This window comes from Nelumbo nucifera, chromosome 1 (genome assembly GCF_055504915.1).
Source record: "Nelumbo nucifera cultivar China Antique chromosome 1, China Antique-T2T, whole genome shotgun sequence".
Classification (NCBI taxonomy): domain Eukaryota; kingdom Viridiplantae; phylum Streptophyta; class Magnoliopsida; order Proteales; family Nelumbonaceae; genus Nelumbo; species Nelumbo nucifera.
The window spans coordinates 57699786-57724047 of record NC_142649.1 but is presented as its reverse complement, the minus strand read 5'-3'; the positions used below and the strand labels follow the sequence as shown (position 1 = coordinate 57724047).

The 24262-nt window shown below is 37.6% G+C and overlaps 1 protein-coding gene across 1 annotated transcript; it reads left to right on the top strand.

Annotated features, from left to right (window-relative positions):
• Window positions 1-2397: 2397 nt before the first annotated feature.
• On the top strand, window positions 2398-22389 carry LOC104585815 (phosphoglycolate phosphatase). The gene is made up of 10 exons (XM_010242814.3): window positions 2398-2751; window positions 2855-2921; window positions 3652-3849; window positions 4071-4397; window positions 4561-4783; window positions 5884-6030; window positions 6111-6232; window positions 20960-21164; window positions 21439-21692; window positions 22070-22389. The coding sequence occupies exons 3-10, from the start codon at window positions 3740-3742 to the stop codon at window positions 22236-22238; spliced, it is 1557 nt and encodes a 518-aa protein (XP_010241116.1). The 5' UTR covers window positions 2398-2751; window positions 2855-2921; window positions 3652-3739; the 3' UTR covers window positions 22239-22389.
• Window positions 22390-24262: the final 1873 nt, after the last annotated feature.

Below are 24262 nucleotides of genomic sequence, written 5' to 3'. Positions count from 1 at the left end.
CTCGACTTGTGAGGCTTGTGAGCCTAGTATAATAAATAAATAAATTTTTATTATTTATGCATATGCATATACATATACATATACATATATAATAAATAATGTTTTATTTTATATATAATATTTTTATTTTTTATGTATAATAGTAAATAATTTTTATAATTCTTAATTTTTTGTATGTAAAATAAAAAAATAATTTTATATGTATATTTTTTATTTTTTAGAAAAAAACTTAGCTTGCAGTCGAGCTCAAACTTGCGAGCTTTGAACCGAGCCGAGCTCGAGTCTAACACAATTTCAACGAGCCGAGCTCGAATAGCTAAGTATTTATCTTGGCTCGACTCGAATCCACCCCTATTCTCTGGGCATAATTTGCCAAGTATTATGATTGAGTTTGAATTTGTACGGTTCTATTCTTAAATCATGACTCACAATATCAGCTTTATAGTTAATTTCTACCTCTCTTAGGGTATGCTCATTTGCTTTGAAGTTTGACATTTGAAAGTGCAAAAATTACATTAAGAGGTACATTGGTATTGGTGAACTTTTCTTTCCTTTGAACTTTGAATGTAGAGAATGTTGTTTTGAATTCTAAAAATTATCAAATATCCATTTTGACCCCATATATGAGAGCTTTTGTTTGTCTTTTTGGGGGTATCATTGAAAAAAAGTTGTATGATTGCACTTTAAGAGATAAGAGATAAGAGATAAGAGGAAATGAATAACCATATTTCTCTTAAAATTAAAAGATTCCTCTTAAGAGATAAGAGTTAAGAGGAAAACATGCTCTTAGTCCTGAATTTAGTCAGTTTTAAGGGAGGTAATGATTTAAGGACCTCAAGGGTTCGTTACTAAGAAGAAACGTGAAATATAACCAAAAGATGAAAAAAAAAAGATAAAGAGTATTTTGATCTTTATATAGTTGGCTGCATTGTTTTGGCTCCTTGGTTTGCAGTAGCTCATCAGTGATCTATGAGCATGCCTCTCACCAAATAAGTCATGAGAACCTTATTGTTTTCATCTTTTTTTGGCTAGGAAATAGAGACAATAAAAATTTAGTAAGGAAAAATGGAACAGAGGGCTTGCATGGAACAATGAGCTTTGTTTTCGGGTTTTGACAAAGAAAGGTAAAAAGGGTTTGTCAGGGGATAGCTCTTCTAGGGAATAAAGCCCTTGGATTGTAGGCCCATTCTAGTAGATAAATCATTTGAACTTTAAATTAACATTGAAAAATCAAGAGGAACAGTTTGACACTGACACCATACAAGGGTATTTTAGGAATTTTTAAAAAATATATCAACCACATGATGTCACATATGAACAGAGTGTGACAGAAAATTAAAGGCAAGGGAGGTTTTAGACGATTGTCAGAAAACTTAAGGGTACTTTAAGACAACATGTAAACATTAATGGTAGAGTTAGTCAATTTCTTAAATCATAGGGGTACTTTAAGAGATTTGCCCATTTTATAAAAGTGCTTTTATAAAAAGTACATTTGTAAAAATGCTTTCATAAAAGTGTTTTTATAAAAGTACTTTCGTAAAAGTATTTTTATAAAAATACTTTTATAAAAGTTATTTCATAAAAACTTTTGTAAAAGTACTCTTATAAAAGTGCTTTGTGGTTTTACTAATTTATATTCAGAAAAGTGCTTTTATAAAAGTGTTTTCGTAAAATTTGAAAAAAAATAAAGGACAAAATAGTCACAAATGATTATTTAAGTGCTTGTTGGAGAAAAAGACTACCAAACACCCAATATGAAATAAATACTTATTTTAAAAAAACAAATACCTGAAAAAGTTGGATGCCAAGTGTTTTAACACAATCACTCCAAAACATGGCCTTAATTAATATTGCCTTATTTATTATCTATCAAATTTACTATTCAAACATAAATATAATAAAAATCACAAAAAATTAAGAAAATATTATATATATAATAAAATAATAGATTCTCGGTCTGAATCGATCCATCACAGGCAAGAACCCGAGTCGACCTAATTATTAATCGGGACAAAAAATCATGGAACCAACCCTAATAATCGGTTTGGCCGCTACGAATCCATTGGATAGATCCGACCCATTAACAGCACTATCCGCACATTGCAGGACTCCGGATCTCCTGAGTCCTGCCCATAAAAATTCTACCCACATAATACTATTGGGAACATCTCCTGTTATATGGGAGGAGGATGAGATGTTCTCCATATGTATCTGCGATGTTATGTGGGTAGACGTGGACAGGAGATCCGAACTCCATTGCAGTAACTGTAGGTCGCGGTCTCATGCTCCTGTTGTGAGCAGATCCCATCCCGAATTCCCTCCCTAGTCCCTACACATTGTCTTGCCTGTTGCCGTACAAGTTGGGAGTTCTTAGGGAGTTGGGACGAAGGCAAAGCCAAAGAAGGCTCCCTTAACTTCAAGTCTTTAATCCGGATTTGAAGCCTGTGGCGACAAAGAAAATCTAGCCGTCCATCCCATCACTAGTGTTCTACTTTTTCCAAGTCGCTCTTGCCATGTTGGACGTCGAGCCACCAGGGGCGGGCTGACTGCTGAGGGCTGGGAGCCATCTCGGCTGCAATATCTTCTCTCAGTTCCCAGTTCCACACTGTGTCCCTATTCGCCGTGTGTGTGTGTGTGAGAGAGAGAGGTTGGTTAAAAAAGGAATAAAACCAGGGACGCACAAATCCAATCCTCATCTTCATCAGTTTGGAATCATATGCTCCTTTGCCAAAGCTCAAGCTTAACCCTAGAGTAAGCTTGCATTTTCATTTTCATTGTATCTCCTGATCTAGGGTTTCACTCTTCTTCTTCATTTGTTGTTTTCTTCACATGCATTCCTGTATCTTCTTAATAGATTGAGTAGCCATTCTCGTCCCTCGGATCGGGTTGTCTGGAAAGAAGCATGGTCGTCCTGTTATCAGGTTAGTCATAGTCTCTTATTGCTATATTAGATCATTTAATGCTCATTGTTGTTTCTCTGACAGTTTTTTGTTGATTACTTTGGTAGTGGTAGTGGCAGAGTCGAAAAAGACAAGATATTACATTTACTCACCCCACCCATTTTTCCTTTTTTTTTGGAGGTTGAATTTTATGTTCCCATTTTTTATACGTAGATGTGGTTAGCTTTATTAGGGATCATTCATTCTTTATTGGATCACTGAAGAAGCCATCTTTTTGGTGAAATGTGGATGGCAATTGTGTCCCGAGCACTTAGTTGCTTTCTGTTGAATACTTATTCAGTTGGAATCTTGAGTTCTGAAACTGTTATTCCACTGTTTCATTAATAATGCGACTGGAGTAGTGGTGGACACGTAAATGTGTGTTATGCAGCTTCATTGCCTCCTTTTAGTTGTCAGTTACAAATGTAGTTTACTGCTTAGTTTTAATGGAGTCAAGTGCTGATCAGGGTATCCTATACCAATGGCCGTGCCTTACATATGTTACATTAGTGCAAAAACACCAGATGAGTTATCTTATTTTGTTATCCAAAGATGGGAATGGGATTTTCCGTTTATTTATTTATTTTTTTCTGTTCACCTTGTTTGTTAAACTTGTGTAGTCTTAGTAAGTGGGCTGGTCTTCTAATTCTTAGTATCAAAAAGAAAAAAAAAGGCGAAAGAAAAATTACTAACAAGCTTGTGTTTGTTGCAGAACCTATTTGGCATCCTCTTAATATTCTTGCAAGTTTCCACATTGGCAAGAGAATGCATTGATCAAGGGAAACCATACACTTTATTGAATGGCGGAATGTGCAACAGTATCATCATATGCCAAGTTACGACTGCAAAGAAGGGGCTTTACAGCAAGCAACTTTACACCTGGGAATGCGCTTCCTAGAATAAGGCAGAGGTCCCTCTCTCTCTCTCTCAATTAGATGATAAAAGGAAATCTTGATTTCTATATCCATTCAACGTACAAGTTTCTGGAATGAAAATGATGCCAATTTTCAAGGCCTATATAACACACACATAGGTTCTAGGGGCATCTTTTATTTTTGGTAAACAGGTTATTGTGGAATCTAAACTAATAAAATACATTTCTTTGACCCTTGTTTGTTTATGTTGTTCTAGAAAGAATTGCTATCGGAACTGGAAAATTGTTGTTTGGCTTACATCAAGGGAAATCTGTGAAGTTAGTGCTCCCATTGCAACAATTTCAAAAGGAAGTTTCCATCTCCGGAGGAGCTCATCCAGGTTTTGTTGCTTGGGAACTTTAATAAGTGATGAGAATCTATCACCCTCAAATTTGGTGTCTGTAGTGGATCAGATGCTTTTAATGGCCAGCATAGTCTTAACATATATGGCTGGAGCATTGCCCTCCGGGAGGGCTTGTTTTGGTTCTAGAAAAAACATCTTGGACCACAATGCAGTCCCTGCAGATACAACCTCTTCTGGTAGGTAAGGGTAAGGGTATTAATCTTTTATAAGGTAAAAGTGTCTTCTATGTTCAGATTAGGAATTTCTCAACTCTAATAAGATACCGTTACAATTTGTTATTTTGAACTTCACTTTGATGCTTAATTAATTTAGGCATATCTTTTTCTTCTGTTGTCAATTGCAGTGCCACTAATAATGGTCAACAGGTCAACTCTGAGTATGCTTGGGATGCAGTGGAAAGGAAACTTATGGGTGCCCTGAATTCTGTTGGAAATGCTAATAATTTGGATAACACAGCTATTGAATGTGAAAATTACAGCACCAAGCGTCCTTTAAGTTTGTATGGCATCTCTGAGGGTCCCAGGTTACGGTTGCTTTGGGCTACTTTGAAGCAACTCAAGAAAGAGGCAGGCACTGTATTCATCATCTATTTATCTAATTGACGATATTGCATATCCTTTGGTTATTTCTCCTAAATGAAGTAGTGGCTAGGCTGGATTGTAAAGTTCAACAATTTCAAAGAATAACAAAAGGAATGCTGAATAAGCATTGGGATGTACTGGTAGATATCATATCTTCAATGGAAATACATGATTATGCGATTAAGTTCAGAATAGACAGATTGTTGCAATTTAACTTCTGTGGTTATCTAAATCCTAATAATTGAATTCTTATGATGACCAAAGTAGTGCTGAATAGAAATTGAAAAGGTTCTAGAACTTGAAGATACAACTTAGTCCATTTATCAAAAAAAAAAAAAAAAGAGACAACTTTGTCATCCTGATTAAATGCTAGTGATTTTTCAGATCATCTGTATATTAATTAATACCACAAGACACATAAATTAACTGATTTGGATTTTGGAATCCTTCACAATATGGGGAAATTAGTGTAAAGAGGAGCAAGGTTGCTTATGTGCTTCTGTATGGAAACAGTTGATTTTTCTCCATTTTCAACTGTCGTTGCATTTTTTGTAAAACAAAACACAGAGTAAACCACAAAACAGGTAAATACACACAGACAGAAGACAAAATTCGATGTGGGTCAGCAATAGTTCCCTGCATCCATGGATTGTGAAATTCACCATAATCACACTGGTATTACAAAATGTTACAATCCAAACTCCTCCTGCTAGTTCGCCAAGAATAATGCTTCTCTCATAAGATTTTATAAGAGTCCATGTTACAATTCAAACCCTTAGAATACCAGGCATCTATACAACAATTTCTTCTCAATTCTTAAGATTTTATAAGAGTCCATGTATTGCAAATTGTTGTTTTCTTTCAATTAAGTGCACTAAAAAGAAAAGGTCAAATGGGTTGTTGGTTCTTGCTGATTCTTATGATTATTTGACAGTGTTCATGTAGAGTATTGGAATGAAACATCTAACTTGCTAATAAGTCCAATCAGTGTATAACACAACATGCTATTATAATCAATGTATCAAAACAAAGGCAATTCAGAAGCATGTATATCTGGCTAAAGATTGCATAAATTGGTTCTACAGGTTAGTTATATATCAGGAAATTATGATGTCTCCAGAAGGGAGAATTGGTTGGAAGTTTCATCCAAAATTATTCAGACGTCCTGTCTGCCAGTATGTCTGGCATGGCTAGAAGAGGAGCTCCAACTAGAAAACAAGAGAGCAGAGAAGGTATCTTGCGTAATTTGGTTCATTATCTTTACACTTTTGCTGCGACTAATGTGTTAAATTGGTACTTGTTTTCTTTGCAGGCGATTATTTCTCTTTTGTCTGAGAAGTTGAAAGGTGATACAATTTTGCAGAACATCAAAAAGTCAGGCAAGGAGGATCTCTATGCAGATTTACTGTTTTTTCTTCGATTTGGTTTCCTTGGGTAATCAATTATGACTTTCACTTCTTTTAGTTGTGCTGCTACTTGATCTTTTCTGAGCTAGTCAATAATCATTCTTGTTTTAGTTGTTTACTGTCTAAACCCTGGTTAAATTCTAATCATGGTTTTATGTGTCACTAGAAGCAATCTTCAATTTCTGTGGTGAAATTTGTAGGCAGAATCCTCATAATAATCCTGTGTAGTGTTATGAAAGCACTAATTAACTAGTCAGTTGGGAACTATATCGATTGCATTGTTGACTAGTTGGTTGGTATCCATGATGGGATCCTCTAGGATTCCTAAGCATTGACTAGGTTAACTAGATTGACCGCCTTCATTGTAAATGTTGTGTAATATATTAAATACATTCATATAATATATTTAACAATGGATATGGCATTAAAAAGAGTGGAAAGGCAAAATAAGATTCATGTAGCTGATCTCATATAGTTAGGATAAGGCTTGGATGATGATGAGACCTTTAGATGCCAAAATAAAATTCCTATGTTTGGTACCCCAAATTTATTTATTTATTTTTATCAATAGCAATTACTTTATCAATATCTCTTTTTGATAAGCAACAAAAAATGTAATTCATTAATAGAAGAAAAGCCTGTTCGCTTCCAAACAGCAGCAGTACAATAGCTAACTCCAAACTTGGAGCATAATTCAAAGCAAACAAAAAATTAATAAGTGAAATTCCAACTATTAGCTTTTTACAAATTCTCCCTGGCCCAGGACATCCCCATTATAATTGATTTTTTGCCACCCCAGCCCTTGCTAAAGTATCTGCTACACCGTTGGCACTCATCAACACCAGTTGGACAAACTATTCAAAGTGGCAGCCATAGCTTGTGTTTGTCTTACCATTGGTCTGAACTCCCAAGGGAATATGTCCTGTGATCTCATCCAACATGTTGAGAGATATATTGTATTTGGTTGTATTTGTAATATTGAGAAGTTATGGGGACCTATATGTATTTATGTTAGAAAAGGGGTTTATGTGTAATTCTGATGTATTTCGTTTTTTTGCTTATTTATGCAAGTGGTTGTGTGAGAATAGGGAGTGAGGAAGAGAGTAAGAGTGTGTGTGTGAGAGAGAGAGTTGTATCTCTTGTTCTCATTAGTGGATATGTTTCCTCTCCTCCCATGGATGTAGGCTACCAAGCCAAACCTTGTTAAACCTTGGTGTTTTTCTATTTCTTCTTGTTTCCTCATTGAGTTGTTATTCTATTTTATGTTGGTTGGCATGGTATCAGAGCTATTTTGTGTTGTTTAACACGGTGATTTAAAAGGCGCGCCTAGGTGCACAGGCGAGGTGCATTATAGGGTTGGCGCCTTCCACCTCTATATGTTAAACCAACATATTATAGTTTGGCAGTCTGTTTCCACCTCTACTTCCCTCATGCCCTATGCAATAATCAGTTTTAAACCTAGTTTCCAGGGTTCCAAAGGCTGCAACCATCAAAATTGAACTTGCTCTTGCCCTTCATTGGAGCCGAGGAAGCCACCACCCACTTGTTCTTTTTATTTTTTAAAGCTTGTGATCCCTTTAGTTACAACCGCCCTATTAAGGGCTTTATGGTCTTTGTACCTTTCAGTTGAGTATAAACAATAAGAGAGGAGGCGTCTAGAGAACATTTTTGCTCTCTTCTCATTAGTTTTTGATTAGCAACACAGAAATTCATTCATTCATTAACAAAAAAGAAAGAGTACAACCAGAAGTTGTGAAAACATTGTCCAACCCAAAACAAGATAGACCCACCTGGCTGAATTACAGAATACAGCCTATATTACAATTGAGCCCAATACATATGCTGTCTTTGAACTGCTAGGCCATCTGCTAAACTATTGACAGATCTCCTAACCCACTTGGTTTGAATTGTAATTTCTCTTGAAAGGCATTTGAAATGCCTGAATTCATTCCTATGCTTCCAGATCACCCCTTCACCTTTCTTTAGCCATCCCACTATCAGCTTCAAATCACCTTCAAGAATCAGTCTTGCAACTCCCATATCTCTAGCCATCTTAACCCTAAACACTGCAGCAAAGAATTCTGCACTTACTGAATCACCTTTCTCAATTGGTCCTGAAAACAAAGCACGTATAGTGCCACCCTCTCTTCTCATTATTTTCTCATTCTCTCTCATTCTTTCTCTTCTTCTTCTTCACAAGAACACTTGCTCTCTTAATTTTTTAGCCGTTTTTCTTTGATTCTTCAGTTTCTACTTTGTTAACGGGATGGAGAAACTAGAAAGGTGTTTCTAGGAAAAACATAAAATTATCTTCTCACAAAAAATGTATTAATTTTAAAAATAAGTTAGTAATTCCTGTTGAAGGAAGGAACTATAGAAAGTAAAGGTTCAGGTGTTAATTGATATCTGTTATCCCGTGTGACTAATATAACGTAGAACTCCAGCATTTTTCCCTTTCTTTTGTCAGTAATGGAACTCTTTTTGCTTGTAATATGTCATGATTGCCTTCAACTTTCCCTATATTTCATGATCTATTTGAGGCTTTAGTGGACATGTTAGTCCACTAATCTTCTGATTTCACATGCATAGTTCAATTTGATGATAAGTGAAATGATTTTGCTTGGTTGGTCTATATTTTGGTGGGTTAAGAGAATGCTTGTAGTACCTATGCATTTACATTTACTAGATTTTCTTCGACAACTAAGGATTTCATGATTTCAAAGTTATTGATAAAAAAAAACTAAGGATTTCATGATCCCCTTTTCAACTCCAGAAATTCATTTCCCTGTTACTGTAATGAGCAAAAGTTCCAGTTTTCAACTGAACTTTACCAAACTGCATATATAAACTCAGTATCTCATTGTTTTTGTTTGGCAGCAACACTGTTGTCAGCAAACTAGTGAGATACAACATAAAGGACTGACTTGTGAGTTTGGAAGATGGACTTGTAAAAGGATTATCGTCTCTTCCTACTTCCTCAAACTTGTTCATCTAGGATGATATGGGAAAGATCTTAGGTTGGGAGCTTCTGTCTCTTAACTCCCCCAAAAAGCTAAAAAAATACATATAAGCCCAGAATAAATGATTTCTTCCCACCCCTTGTTTAGTCAATGCATCTGCAAAGGAATTAACACACCTCTTGACCCATTGTAACCTCACTATCATATCCTGAGTGAAGCATTTAAAGATTCTTTTTTTCATTTAAGTAACTCCACATGCTGCTGTCCTTTTTCAGCCAGTCTATTACCAATTTAGAGTCTCCCTCAATAATCAAACTTCTTATGGTGAGCTATGTAGCCTTTTTGACTCCTTACAAGGCAGCCATAATTTCAGCTTGGAGAGAATCTCCTTCCCCAGTTGGGCCTGAAAACTTAGCAATAATCTCATCCTCCTTATTCCTAAAGACTCCTCCAATGCCTAAAGGGCCGGGGTTTCCTTCATTGCTATCATCAAAATTCAGCTTTATGAATCCAGGATCTGGAATAGTCTACAATGGATGAGGAGCATTCTTGTTAGGAGCTGAAGCTGCTGAACAAACCACTTTCTTCCAATTGTTTAGTAGAGATGATGTAGAAATTACTTCAAATAACTTCAAAAATTTCACTTATTGTATTACCCTTGTAGTGATTACTTTGATTATTGTCCCTCTATTCCTTTCCTTGTCAGCAAATGTCTTCCGATTGTTTTCCTCCCATATTGTCCAACAAACTGCATCCCTTGTGCATCTCCACAAAACCTTCCCCCTCTTCTTTGTCCAGCTACCAACAAAGAATCAAAGAGACTTCGTACATTTGGTGGAGTCCATCTGCAACCAAACAAAGAAAGAAACCATTCCCAAATAGAAGAAACAAATGAACAAGAAATTAATAAGTGAAAGCAAGACTTACCATCAACTTTACAAAGAACACACCAGTTAGGAGATAAGCGCCAAGGAGGCTTCTTTCTTTGAAGGAGATCATCAATGTTAATCCTTACCAAGATAGCTTCCCAACAGATAGCCCCAATCCTAGGTGGAATCGATTTGCCCCAAACTACCTTAACTGGAAAGGTTTGCTCAACACTATCAGAAGGCAATGTTAAAGCTTTGAAGAAGGAAGCACAGGTAAAAGTACCAGTTGGAGACGGGATCCACATACATGAGTCCAACTTTTAAGGGCCCAAGAAAATTCCTTGTAAAATTTGAAGTAGAGACAAAAGACTGTTTAGATTCAAATCCCTGGCTCCCCTTCTGAAATCCAAATCCCAAGCAACCTCAAGACCCTCAAACAGGAGAAGAGAGGAAAGTGGAAATTGGCTCATTTTTGTAGTCAGACAAAGCAAAGAGAGGGAAATCAATCTTTCAAGGGCAAGCCTCCCACCCACAGAGGTTATTCATAATAAAAGGAAGGTAGGATGACATGTATAGACTTCCAAGAAGAAGCAGTAGTAGCTCGAACCAATGCTCCCGAATCCTTGTCCTCAGCTGTCAACCCATGAACACTCAAGATCACCTTAGCCTATAACCTGTTGATGCAGCAAAATATAAAAACCAGTAGAAAACCTCATTACTGCAACAAGAAGTGTTAAAATTTTGAGGTGAAACTGTATAGTTGAAGCTGGAATGAAGAACACCCCACTTTTAGGTGAATCACCTGTCCTTTATCAATAGCCTCCACAACCACTTTCCTAATAAAGCCATATTTCTTTTTTGAAGATTTCCAATTCCTAAGCCTCCAAAATTCATGCTTTTAATTACAATTTCCCAACTGACCCTGTGATCCTTTCTTTCCTCCCCTAGTTCCCACCAAAAGTTCCTAATTATTTTCTCTAGGCTTTTGGAAACCCCAACTAGAATTTTGAATGCCGATAAAAAGTAGACAGGCAAATTAGCCAAGGTTGACTTGATTAAGTTTATCCTCCCTCCCAAAGATAGGTAGTTTCTCTTTTGGGAAGCTAGTCTCTTTGTAACTCTGTCCACCACCGGGTTCCAAAAATTACCATTTTCCGGATTGTCTCCCAAGGGAAGGCCCAAGTAATTCATAGGCCAACGTGATGCTTCACAACCCAAGATAGCTGCAATTCTGACATCTCTCTTTCATCCATGCTCACTCCAATTACTCAACTCTTGTTAAAATTGATTTTCGAATTTGACGTTGCTTAAAGAGTTGAACCACTAACTTCAGATTTCTCACCCATCTAAGATCATCATCTATCAACAAATTGCAAATGGGTGATAGTCACCCTATCCCTTCCCTCTCTCCACCCTCTTACAACTCTCTTGAATCTGCCTTTTGGATTAATCTCCCCATGACATCAGCTACCAAGGTAAAAGGAAAGGGGGAGAGAGGGCCACCCTATCTAATCCATCTAATAACTGGAAAGTGATATGCTACAGTTCCATTCACCAAAATTGAAGTGGCAAGTTTTCATACAACCTTGAATCCATTTGCACCATTTCTCCCCAAATCCAAAATTTTCCATTACTTCCAATCAAATAGACCAGTCCTCCAAATCATAAGCCTTCTCCAGATCAAGTTTACAAACTAGTACCCTTCTTTCTATTCCTTTTGAAATCTTCAACATTCTCACTAGCAATTAAGATCTGATCAATAATCTGTCTCTCCTTTACTAAAGCTCCTTCATTTGGGGAGATGATAAAAGGAAGCACAAATCTAATTTTCCGAGACAACACCTTTGCAATGATTTTATCAAAACTATTAACCAGGCTGATGGGTCTAAACTCTAAACTCTCTTGGGTGGTTTGCCTCCATCTTTTTTGGGACCAAATCAATTAAAGTGGAATTCAACCCAGGATTTATTATATATCTTCTAAAAAATTCATTGAAGACCCTCAATAAATCTTCTTTTAAGAAGTCCCAACAGTCTTGATAGAAAGCCATTGTAAACCCATCCGACTTTGATGCTTTAGCTCTATCCATCGAGAAAACCACCTTTATTTCTTCCAAGTCAAATCTCCTTTCCTGCCAATCCTTGTGAACTTTGGACAACCTTGGCCTCTCTAACCCTTACACTCAGTCTCCCCATTAATGGTTTTCTAAAGATAGATTTGAAGTGATACACAAAAGCTCCAACAATTTCACTTTGTTGGGTGAATGTTACTCCATCCAGCTCTAGCTTTGATATGAAAAATTTCCTTTTACCACTTGCTAGAGCATGGACGAATTTTGTGTTTCTATCCTTTCCGTGTCTAGATTTTTGTCTCCATCTTCTCTCTTCTTTAAGCAAGATATCCTCCAATTGTTTCCTTAGAGACCATCTTTGCTCCTTATCACCTTCCCCAAAAGTGCCCTCAACTTCTTTAGCATCCAAGGCTTCAATCTGATTGATCACCTCTTGTTTTCTCTCCTCGAATCTCCCAAACTATAGAAAATTCCATTCTTTTATTTTAACTTCCAATTCCTTTAACTTTTGATGGAAGTTCATTCCCTCCCAATTAACCCTTGGATTGCTTTCTTCCCACCATTCCTTAACTTTCTCCTTAAAACTAGGGTGACAAATCCACATATTCTCAAATCAAAATGGAGTTGGACCCACCTTTATTTTGGTATCTGGTAAAAGTAAAACATTAGAGATTCCAAATAAGATTTCCATTATTTGCCAAAAGTGCAACTGCTTTTATATGAACATCTTTTAATACAGTTGCAAATTTAGCCATGTTTAGTTGGTAATATAAGGAATGTGTTGGTCAAAGGAAATCGTGATTGGAGCAAAGAAATTCAGTTTGGCAGAGTTGAGATGCGATGGGTTGGATTATCTAGAGCTCAAGGAGGAAATCTGGCCCTCAATTATCTTGTTGGAGATGCAGTAACTTGGTCCAAAGAATTCCTGGACGTGGCTGTTAATGCTATTAGGATTCTAGAATGGAGAAACAGTTTCAATAAGGAGGGAAGAGTTTATGATGCAGTGATGAAGAGAAATTAGAAAGGCTGGTTTATTGCTTTCACAGAATAAGGCAAATCTGTGTTCCAATGGGATACCAGGGAAGGGGCTGGGCCATGATTGCAGAGGTGCTTCAGGAGTATCTTTTGAGGAAGGAAAAGTTGAAGCTCGAAGGGGAAGATTTGAATAAATGGTTTTGAAAGGGTATGAAGTTGAAGAAGAGAATGGCAAGATCTCGATGGTGGCGAGACTGACGGGGCTCTGAGGATGGTTGTAAATGATGAAAAAGAAAGCTGGAATAAAAAATTGGTATTAACAGCCGCAGAGGAAGTTGGTGACGGGAAGCCGGTTCTGGAGATTCTTAGGACCAAATTAAATATTCATGCCTCTTTATCAATCAAGCCTTTTGATAGCAGAAAGGCAATTGTTGAAGTCAAAAGAAGATATAGTTGATTTGCAGACCTTAGAAACTAGTGTTGGTGCAATTACAGTGGAGTATTGGTTCCCAAATTGTAACAGTAATCTTATTTCGATCAATACATTTTTGCTGAAGCTGTTGGGCCTTCCTTTTAACCAATGGGTGGAGAGAGTGTTTGAAAACATCGTGAAGGCCATTGGAGGAACGCTGGTCGATCTGGATTTACAGGATCTTCATGCTGTAATAATAAGAAAATCGGGGGTGCGTCCTGAAGCTATCCCTAGATCAGTGGAGTTGCAGGCTGATGGCCACTAGCACAGAGTGTGGATCGCGTCAGAAGCTGAAGTGACACTATGGAGAAATTTTGACGTGTCTGAGGAAGATGATGGCATGTCTAAAGTCTAATTGGTTCCCAGGTGGAAGAAGAGGAGAAGGAGGAGGAGGAGCTTGAGAACAGGGAAGTGGAACTGACTCTGAGTGCTGGAAACCATTGAACAGGGACTGTTTATTTCAAAACAAATTTAAGGAAGATGAAAGGGCGGTGATGCCAATAAATGGGTGGGGTGGCTCTGGACACTTGGGTTGTTAGTTTGGGCTGAATGGGTCAGGTGATCCAAAAGAAATGACCTTTGTAAACATCCATACTTCTGCCCACATGATATCTAAAGCCTCGAGTTTTAGGGACGCTAATCCTGGTCTATCTTCGTCTTTGAAGCCTGCTCGCATTTTGTGTATGAATCACGCGAGACCATAAATGAAATCTGTTTGGAGATGGTTGTTCAAGGGAGAAAGAATGGTGAGGAATGATACATATTTGCGGCTGAGGGCAAAGAAGGTAACAGGTTTTAAAAAAATTGCTTTGAGATCTTTTGACGTCCAAGGCAAGAGGAAGAAGGAGCTTTCGGAGTGGGTGATTATGAAGTTCGTGAGACCGGAAGAATCAAACATTTCTGAGCATCCAGAGGGTGAAACAACTTTAGAGAAGATAGTTTCCAAAGCACTTCCATGGATTTTTAAAGAAGGTGATGCACAAGAAAGAGTTTTCGCCAAGGACTCAGCCGTTCATACAGTGAAAGAAATGACCAAAGTTCCAGATGGGGCAAAGGATGGCGTTGGAGTGGCAGAAAGAGTTGGAATGAGTGGAGTTGAAAGTGCAATAAATCTGATCTGGTTTGAAATTTGTGATAAAAAGAAGAAAAGCAAAAGTTTGTGCAGAGAAGAGAAGAAGAGAAAGGTTGAAGAGAATATGGAGAAGCCAAAAGAACTGATCTGGCCGCCCCTTTCATTATCTTATTTACTCATAATTAAAAATGGATACAATGACAAGTATACCTTTAGTAAGTCGACTATTACTAAAAATACAAGTAAACACTCTTAACTAAACATAAACTAATGGGCCTTGGGCCCAATAGCTCTCTAGCTAAACTTTAAAAATAAAAACAAATGTTATTAGCCCAATCTCAACACTCCCTCTCAAGTTGGGAATAGATGTCACACATTCCCAACTTGCATAGATCATGCTCAAGCTTGTTTCTTGCAACACAATTTGTAAGAACATTAGCTAGTTGTAAGTCAGATGCAACATATGGTAAGCACACTTCTCCGGATGTCACCCTCTCCCTTATAAAGTGTCTATCCACTTTTATATGCTTCGTCCTATCATGCTAAACTAGGTTGTGGGCAATGTTAATTGCTACTTGATATAACATTATAGGTTCTTTTGCTTCAATTCCAATCTATCCCAACATGGACTTGACCTAGAGGAGCTCTGAGACACCATGTGTCATGGTTCTGTATTCAGCTTCTACACTTGATCTTGCTACAATAGATTGTTTTTTACTCTAAGGGGGCGTTCGTTTTTTGGATTTCGAGAGGGGGGAAAGTTGGTCAATGGGATTTTGGTTCCCATTGACCAAAAATACCATGTTCTTTTTCCAGATTTATGTGGGGACCAGCGGAAGTTTATTTTTCCTGGGTATCACTTACCCGAGAAAGGGATACCCATCTCCTAGGTGGGTAGATAACTTCAGGGGGAAAGTTGCCAACACTTGAATGGGACAAAAATGCCCCTTTTAATAATGGATTTTTATGGCTAAAATGGTCATTGCTTTATTTACATGAGAAATAAAAGAACATGGGTAAATGCACTTACCCATATAAGTGTTTCCCAGGAAAAACTTACCCAGGTAACTGCATTTACCCGGGTAAGTGACATACCGAAAAGCGAACGAGGCCTAACATGAAACTAGATTACCTTGATCTCTTGTCATCTAGGCACCTTGCCCAATTGACATCTGTGTAAGCCTCTAACTTCAAATGTCCAGGATCAACAAACAATATGCCTCTACTTGGGTGTCCTTTTAAATAGGCAAGTATCCTATCAATAGCTTCCCAATGTTGAACTCGTGGGGCATGCATGCATTGACTCACCACACTCACTGCATACGAGATATATGGTCGTGTCATGCATAAGTACAACAACCGACCCACCAATCTTTGATACCTTTCAACATCCTTCACTAGCTCACCGTTTAAAGCATTCATCCTGTGATTCTGATCAATAGGTGTATTAGGTTCCCTTGCCCCTAGTTTTCTTGTCTCCTTTGTGAAATGAGAATCTCATGCTTGGACCTTTCCACCTCAATGCTCAAAAAATACTTCATCTTTCCAAGGTCCTTAATCTTCAAGGTATCAATATCGCTTAGATCATTTCTTGTGACTACATTGTCATTCACATACACTATCAACACGGACACCAGTGATCCCCTCCTTTTTCACAAATAGAGTATGATCAGATTGAGTTTGAGTATAGCCAAACAATCAATGTACTTCTAAACCTGTCAAACCAAGCTCTGGGTAATTGCTTCAAATCGTATAAAGGCTTCTTTAGTCTACATACCTTCCCTTTAGCCACATCATTGTAAAAACCAACTAGAAGATCTATGTACACCTCCTCTTGCAGGTCATCATTAAGAAAATCATTCTTCACATCAAGTTGGAAGAGGGTCCAAGAGTAGGTGCTAGTGATAGGAGAATCTGAACTGAAATTATCTTTGCCATTGGTGCGAAGGTCTCCAAGTAATCTATCCCATAAGTCTGAGTGTACCCTTTTGCAACTAGCCTTGCCTTGTACCTTTCTATGCTTCCATCAGCCCTGCACTGTATAATCCTATCTACATCAAACTATTTCCTTGCCACTAGGTAAATCCACAATTTCCCATGTTTGATTTTTCATCAATGCTTACATTTCCTCTTGCATAGCTATCTTTCGTTCAGGTTTGGAGTGAGCCTCACTAACACTACTGGGTATAGACATAGAGTCAAGGGAGGAAAGGAAGGCCCGATAAGATGGAGACAACACACTGTAGGAAAGATAGTGTGAGATGTAATGAGTAGTACACTTTCTCTTCCCTTTTTGGAGTGCAATAGGAAGATTTAAGTCATCTGCAATAGTGTTAGAAACAGGGGTGGTAGTATCAACAAGAACTAAACCATCAGAGGAAACAAGAGGCATACCTGGGTTTGTGTCAGTTGAACTTGGAATCTTGGATAAGCCGATAGGGAGTGACGTGGGTTCCTTTGCTGTAGAATCAACCTCCCTATGTTGTCGTAGGCGCTGTCATGTAAAACACTGAGAGGTAGGACGCAATGGAGGTGGCAAAGTGGGTGGAGTAGGTGGGTCAGACACAGGAGTGGACAAAGGAGTTGGAATAGGAAGTGGTATAAATTGCTCACTTCCTTCCCCAAAAACACTCTCCCTGAGAGGAACTCCCCAAGAAAAAAGGTGTGGACTCAAAAAAGGTGAAATCCATAGTAGCATACCGACTCCTTGAGACTGATTGGATCATAACAACAATACCCCTTCTGATTTTTTGCATACCGAAGGAAGACAAACTTCTTTTCCTCAGGGTCTAGATTTGAGCGGTGAGGGCCAAGAATATGGACAAAACATACACATCCAAACACTCTTAAAGAAGATGGGACATCTCATCCTTGGGAAAAAGAAGGCTAAACGGAGTATTGTATCCAAGAACACGAGAGGGTACCCAATTAATCAAGAAAATTGCTATAAGGGTTGCATCACCCCAAAAATGAACTGGAATTGCAGATCTCACCATTGTACTTTGTGCTACTTCCACAATATGTCTGCTCTCTTTGCTGCTACACCATTCTGTTGTAGAGTGTACGTACAACTACTCTGGTGGACTACTCCATGCTCCAACAAGTATGATGTCAGGTTTTTCTCAAAGTATTCTCTGGCATTATCTGATCTAAACACTTTCACTCGTACCCGAAATTGCGTCAATACCATCTGATGGAACTGTTGTACCAAAGAAGGTATCTTGTCATGGGATCTCATCAAATATATCCAAGAGTATTGAGAATAGTCATTCACAAACAAAAGAATACTGATAGCCACCCATAGAAGAGATATGATATGGTCCCCACACATCAATATGAACAGTATAAAAAATGGAAGAACATCTTTTATTACTTGCTTTAAATGAATGCCTACAATGCTTTCCAAGTTGACAACCCTCACATTCTAAGTTGGACAAACTAACATACTCAAACAACTTTGGAAATAAAAAACGCAAATAAGCAAAAGATAAATGTTCTAACCGATTATGCCAAAGCATAATCTGACCCATTGACTCTGACTCATTATCCCTACTGACATGATGACTTTGATGATTGGGAAGCACATCAAGAAGATAGATTTCATTCACCTGACGACCACTCCCAATCGTTCTCTTTGATTCTAGATCATGCAAAACGCAATGACTAGGACAAAAAACCACTAAAAAACTCAAATTCTTTATCAAACTACTAATAAATAAATGATTAGTGCTCAGTCTATGGACATGAAGTATAGAAGGCAGGGTAATGGTATCGGTTATCTTGACAGACCCTTTCCCAGCAATGGGAACATGTGATCCATTAACTGTGGAAACTCTATTTTTACTAGAGCATAGGTGGTATGAGGAGGATATAGTGGAAACATTGGTCATATGTTTTGAGGCTCCTGAGTCTATAATCCAGGGAGGTCCCCCCTTATCTGTAGTGGATGCATAATTTGTAGTGGCATGCGAACTACCTCCTGATCCACCTGGACCTTGTTGTCCACCTAATGATGAGCTGGAACTGGTTGTATCCCTCAAACTTAGAAACTACCCATATCTCTCCAACTCGACCTTAATTACAGCTGTTGCAATGTACTCTAGAGAAGCTGTAGTAGGTGGTCTCGATAAATCATTAGTCACTGCCATATTAAAATTTCCTTTGTTTCTGAGTCGGCTCAGTATAAGGTGTGGGGAAAGCTTCTAGCAGGTATCTAGTATGTTTGGGTTTTTTTATAGTAGTCATAAATCAAGTCCTTGTTCTCCTTCCTAGATTCATTGCCAACCTTATCCTCGCTTCACCGTGCTAACCATAGCCGAGTGCTCAAGGCTTGGGTTTCTCATCATCACATTCCTCCTACTCTCCTCTCCAGACACAAAGGCATATGCCCAAGAGAGAGTTACACTTTCTCGGGAAAGAATATGTTGTCATGCAATGTCATATTCAGGGTTGAGTCCTGCTAGAAACTTGAATACCCTTTCTTCTCTACTAGCTTCTGATAAGTTGTTGCATCTTTACTACTCTCTCAAACCATAGTCTCCAAATGATCTATCTCCTGCCATAAGGTTTTGATGGCTGAAAAATAAATTGCAACAAACTTATTTCCTTGCCTAATAGCAATCACTTGATTTCTCAACTGGTAGGCTCTAGCAACATTCTAACTTTGTGAATAAGTTTTTGCTACTCCATCCCAAATCTGCTTAGCTGTGTTGGCCCATAGAAAGTTTTGACTTATATGGGGTAACATGGAAGTGCATAGCCAGGTCATCACCATGTAGTTCTCCTATACCCACTGGGAGTAGTTAGTCTTAGGTTTCTTCTTTTCACCAATGACATACCCCAATTTTCCATGAGCTCCAATGGCCATCTTTGCAGATTGTGACCATTCTAAATAGTTTGTACCGTCCAACTTGATTGTAGTGATGGTCCTTAGGTTTCTTCTTTTCACCAATGACATACCCCAATTTTCCATGAGCTCCAATGACCATCTTTGCAGATTGTGACCATTCTAAATAGTCTGTACCATCCAACTTGACTGTAGTGATGGTCCTTGCCCCGAAAGGGGTCATTAGCACGTCCTCCACCTGGTCCCATTTCACCTGTAGATAATCGAGTCTAGGGGTCAGGTGTAACATTCCAGTTTTGCCCATCTATCTCCAAGGCCCAGGGCAATACTGGAAATTTGGTCCGGTTCAGGGTTTCAAGAAAACCCACACTGCATGTACCTCAGGTCTCACCTTGGCAGCTGAGACCAACTACCCCAACCAACTTGGCGGCACATCAGTGTTAGCCTTGGCAGGATAAATCTCCCCAGATCTATCCAACGGCTGTGAAGATTCTAAACTAACACGAGTCTCATATGTGTCCAGTTTAAGGGTATTACACAAAAACACACCATAATAACATTAATCAAATATGTACTTTATTCATTTACATTAAATGTTATAATGCACGTCATTCTAATTGGAGCTAAGGGCATACATTGTCTAACATTAATTGTATTCATTATCAACTGGTTTTTCACCATACTGAGGATCTAGAGTGTATGTAAATTACAATTATTATTATTATTTTTTCTGATGAATGCTTTTCCTTTGTCTGTTTTTCAAAAAAAAGTTGACGCGTCTGAGAGTGGCCACTTCATGCAAACAAAAAAAAAGGATAGGTCCATGTCCAGTCTACCCCTCAGAAGTGTATAATGGCCTTTTTATATGCTTAAAGATTTTTGCATGTCTTCTACCATTTTTTTTGAGGAAAGTCCTAAGTGTAGCATTTTTTCATTAAACAAAAAGCCTAGTACAACTATGAGCTATACACGGGGAATATACAAAAACTGCTATACAAGACTAAAGCACTATACTTGGCTGTTTTTAAAAGGATTTTTTGCATGTCTTCTACCAATTTAGGTAGGGTATAGACGGCTTTATTTTCTAAGGAGCAAAGGTTTATATGCTGATAAAAAAAAAAGGAAAACAAGGAGTAAAGGTTTGTATGTAATAAAAAAGTATGGGGGTATAGAATATTAACCGTCTCAGCTTGTTGTGAATAAAAAGTAAAAAGAAAAAGAACAAGGAGAAAATGTCTGACATGTAGAATTTCGGCTAGAAACTATTATGTACATTAAGTGCGTTTTTTTATAGTTTTTGTAATTAGAAATTTCTGTAGATTGTCCTCTTCTTCGCTTGGGGTTTTGAATTGCATATCACTTAAACCTTACATAAGCATATCATGCATGTCTCATACTCGTAGACTCAGACATCAATCATGGTCTTTATTTTGGCATTCTAAAATCGGTCATGTTCAACATGACATGACTACGCCATTTTTGCTTGACAGGGAGGGTTTCTGTTACGAAAATAAATTGCTTACTGGACATGGAGTTGACATATTGGAAGATTTGATGATTACTTTAGCAGATGGAGTCATAGGCATGTATTTAGAGCTTATTTCCGTTGACAGTAACATGTCTAGTGAAATTAATAGCTTGGATTTGATTTTATGTCGTTTGTCAACCCGAGCACTTCAACGATTACGTAATGAGGTTAGCTTCTTCCTTTGTCCTGCTTCTTAAGCCAGTAATTAAACTATTCACTTCTCTGTTCCTGTCTATTATTTACATTTTTTTTTTACAAGTAACAATGTCCAAAGGGATTTTTATTAAGAGTAAGGGAGATAAACCCCTGTTGTTACCAAGTCTAACATCAGGGAAGGTGTAAAATCATTGTCAAAATATAAAAGAGAATAATCAGAAGCTTGCTCTGAAGGCAGAGCCTTTGGCATTGCATTATTGCTTACCTTGAATTTATTGGCAACAGGTGGCACTGAACCAGTGGCTGCATCAAAACATGGAATCAGTTGTTTCAATGTATGAAGATCGCTTTGACTTGTATATACTTTGTGTCCAACCAACGGTGGAACCAAAGAAGAGCGAGACAAATAAATTTTGTTGGTGGAAGAAGCTTATGCTTTGGAAGTCTGAACCAACATTATCGCCACTTTGTTATGTTGTGATTGGCCAGTTATCCATGCCTGTGAAAAGGACCATGGAACTAAGGGCTTTGACTGGGTGGTACACAATCCTTCCCTGTCCAATGCATACATTCCACACATACACACACACAAAGACATCATGCACCAACACAAACAGTATATGATTTTCTTTTCAAATTTTGGATAAACTGGTTATTGCATCCATTATTTTCTTAGTCATCTAGATCCAAAATGTTAGGGAACTAGGGGCCCGAATTTCAGTTCTCAGCTTCTCTAGATCAAATGATTAATTCTTCTATATATCTTGGTAGTGTTTACATGCACAAATACATGCTTCCTTTTTTGTTTTATTTTTTTTTGGGGTGGGGGGTGGAAGGGGACCTGAATGCTGGTTTATTGTTTTATTCCTAACAGTTAGAAACTTGACCTAGTGAGGCTGGCTATTTTTACTTGCAGGAGGTACTATTTCAGCCTATTTCTTGAGTTCTCTGATATTGCGATGCCCTTGGTTAGAGCCGTTATTGCGAAGATTAGCAATGCAATCTCCTTCTTTCTCGTATGCTTGATTGGAAGGTCCTTAGGACTTATTTACACTGGAATAAGACAATCACTTGGGTGGAGATGAGATATAATGTCCTGGTTCATTGGATTTTCTTATATATTTTCATTCTATCTTTTTTTTTGGGTACTTCCTTTTTTGCATTGATCAATTTAAAGAACATGGCATGTAATGTTGTCATGACGAGTTTTCATCTAAAATTTGATTTTTCATTGTATTTTCTGAGTCGTATTATTTATTTATTTATTTTTTTTGCATTGCTATTGCATATTTGCCTTGCTTTTGCTACTTTTTTCCTGGGTCAAGTTTATGGTAGTCATTCTGTTTAGTCATATACGTGGTGTTGTATCTAGTTTAGCCATGTTGGACAACAGAGCTATACATACTTATATATGTTCATTGCGACTAAATGGACAATGTTGATTTAAACTGCCACTTGGGCACATCAGCACCCGGAAGATTCGCATGTAGAGCCTGAAAGTTATGGGTTCGAATATGATGTCAGAATGATATGATATTGGAAAAGCTTACAGCCAATCAACTGGTATCATAATAGAGGTGACCAATCAGGTGGTATTAATCAAGATTCAGGGGGGGGGGGTGCTTTGATTGGTCAAAGCTTTTCTGGTACCCGGTATCATAGATTTTCCCAAAATTAAAAGTGCACAAATCTATTGCCTCTTCATCTTGGGTCATGTTTTTTGACATACCTGGTGATGTTGCACTTCATCATAAATAGCTTCCAATATATTTTCAGCATTCAAGAAGCCTAGTACTTTCCATATGCCTTTTGGAATGGAGATCTACGTTGGAAGACTATGAATTCGCGGATCCATTGGCAGCATAACTAGAAAAAAAGAAAAGAGCTTGGTGGTTGTGTCAGTTTAAATCCTCATCTTGGCCTCCTGTCTTACGAAGAGGTAATGGGCTCTTCTATTTGAAAAAGTTTGTAATATCACCTTTTTTAGTAGTTAGTAGTGGAACTGTGAAGAATAATTAAAAAGTTGGACAAAGTTTCACTTGATAATAAAATATGTTTACATACGGATCAGTTAACAGGGTCATGTCGCATGTGGCCTTCGGTGGACATTATGATAGGTTTATTAATATAATCTTTTTTCAATCGAGAACTTGTCCTCTGAGTACTAAAACAACCGAACTCTTTTATGTTATTTAATTTGATTTGTCCTGTGTTGTTTTATCTAATAAATTAATAATTTACTGCCAATTATTTGGTGCATGATGACTTTTCTCCTGCAAGCTTCAAATGCCACAAAATATTACAGCTTGAAAATTTTCGAGGGAATGGTTGACATTGTTGAGTTTATTGTAATATGGGCTCAGTTTGGAAGCAGTACAAATACAAATATGTAGAGTGTAAATCCATACAAAATATAAGGTTTTGCACTCTACAATCTGTATACAGCCATATATGGATTTTGTTAACCCTATGAGAATTCTAGAAGAATTATTATTTTGTTTTTGTATAATTTTCTTTTAGCTGTCTATGTAATCACATCCTTGATCTTGTATTGATCAATGATGACCCAGACACCAGTACTTGATATGGTTACTCGGCATCCCTCCAAATATTGAGGCACGGGGTCAAATCCATGTAACTACAGGCTCTCCATGGTAAGGTCAGTGAATATCACGTGCATCCTGTTGCTCTGACTTCACCCCTTAATCTCCTGTAATGTGTAATATATAATACCAAAAAAATTTGTATTGGTCCAATTTTTTAATTTTTATATTTTGCATCCCCATCTTTCTGATACAATGTGAATTTGACAAGGCTAAAGTCATGCCCACTTGAGAAAAAAAGCCAGATGCTTTTGTATGATGCAGGATGTCCATGTCCAAAACTTTCAATGTATCCATACTATGCCCTTCTTCAAAGAGTGCTACTTTATTTTGGGGGCATTATTCTATCTATTAGAGCTAGAATATACTCGCAATAGAGTAGATTTTCTTTTATTTATCTCCACCCCTCCCCTTATGGGACATGTTATTTGTTTGAGAGGCACATCAGTGAGATCAGAAATGATTCAACTACACCTTTATTTATTAAATTGCCTCGTAGTTACACG